The 1,258-nt window shown below is 64.1% G+C and overlaps 1 protein-coding gene across 1 annotated transcript; it reads left to right on the top strand.

Annotated features, from left to right (window-relative positions):
• Positions 1-4: 4 nt before the first annotated feature.
• Positions 5-681, top strand: ASCL1 (achaete-scute family bHLH transcription factor 1; the record flags this gene model as incomplete). Its single annotated transcript, XM_026037034.1, has 2 exons — positions 5-544; positions 662-681. A coding segment is annotated over one exon (507 nt), but the record flags the coding sequence as incomplete, so codon positions are not given.
• Positions 682-1,258: the final 577 nt, after the last annotated feature.

Genomic DNA, 1,258 nt, shown 5'->3' with positions numbered 1-1,258 from the left:
GGGCTCGCAGCCCTCGCCCGCGGCCAAGGCGGCGGCAGCGGCGGCTCCGCGGGCCGCCAAGCGGCAGCGCTCGGCCTCGCCGGAGCTCATGCGCTGCAAGCGGCGCCTCAACTTCAGCGGCTTCGGCTACAGCCTGCCGCAGCAGCAGCCCGCCGCCGTGGCGCGGCGCAACGAGCGCGAGCGCAACCGCGTCAAGCTCGTCAACCTGGGCTTCGCCACCCTGCGCGAACACGTCCCCAACGGCGCCGCCAACAAGAAGATGAGCAAGGTGGAGACGCTGCGCTCCGCCGTCGAGTACATCCGCGCGCTGCAGCAGCTGCTGGACGAGCACGACGCCGTGAGCGCAGCCTTCCAGGCCGGCGTGCTCTCGCCCACCATCTCGCCCAGCTACTCGCACGACATGAACTCCATGGCGGGCTCGCCCGTCTCCTCTTACTCCTCCGACGAGGCCTCCTACGACCCGCTCAGCCCCGAGGAGCAAGAACTGCTCGACTTCACCAGCTGGTTCTGAGCGCCGCCGTCCCGCGCCCCTGCCCCGCCGCAGGTGGGTGCGCGCCCGCGGGGCCGGGGAACGCCAGGCGGGGGGCTGCGCGCGGGCGGCGCCTTCTTTGCTCCCCGCAAGCCTCTCATCTCATCTCTCTTTTTATTTTTATTGTTACAGGGCAGTTGCAAAAGGGGGGAAAATGAAAAAAAAAAAAAAAAAGAAAAGAAACACTGTGTATCGCAGAGAAAAACACAGACACATGCAGAGACAAAAAAAAAGAAAAACAAAAAACCTGTTGCATGTCCAGCTCCCCCGCCGTCGGAGGGCGGTGCGGGCCGGGCCCGGGCAGGCGCACCCCCGCGCACGGCGCTGCGCGCCGCCGCTTTGCACTCTGCTCCCGGCCACCTCGAATTGCTCCACGGGGCGGAAGCCCCGCGGAAAAGAGTCCGCGTGGGGGACCCCGGCCCGGCACTGACCGTCCAGGAGCTCTCTGCCTTCTGCTTCTTCGCGCCTGCTGGAGGGACCCTCCCCCGCCCCCGGCTCCCCTCCGCGCCCCGCCTTGGCCCGTCCGGCCCGTCAGAGACTCTGTGGACAAAGTTAGTTCCTGATGTTTTGGAAGAGTTTGGAACTGAGTTCTGCTGTACTCTAAGAATGATCCAGAGTGTCCCCCTCTCCCTCTCTCCCTGCCTTCTTCCTTCACTCCTTCCTACACCCAGCTTTGCCTCCCCTTTTCATCATAGGATGCTTCCAATCTTTTTTTTTTTTTTTTTTTTT

Source organism: Nothoprocta perdicaria, unplaced genomic scaffold (assembly GCF_003342845.1).
Source record: "Nothoprocta perdicaria isolate Ctin4 unplaced genomic scaffold, notPer1 scaffold_1899, whole genome shotgun sequence".
Classification (NCBI taxonomy): domain Eukaryota; kingdom Metazoa; phylum Chordata; class Aves; order Tinamiformes; family Tinamidae; genus Nothoprocta; species Nothoprocta perdicaria.
The sequence above is the reverse complement of the archived record's forward strand: the minus strand, read 5'-3'. Positions and strand labels throughout refer to the sequence as shown.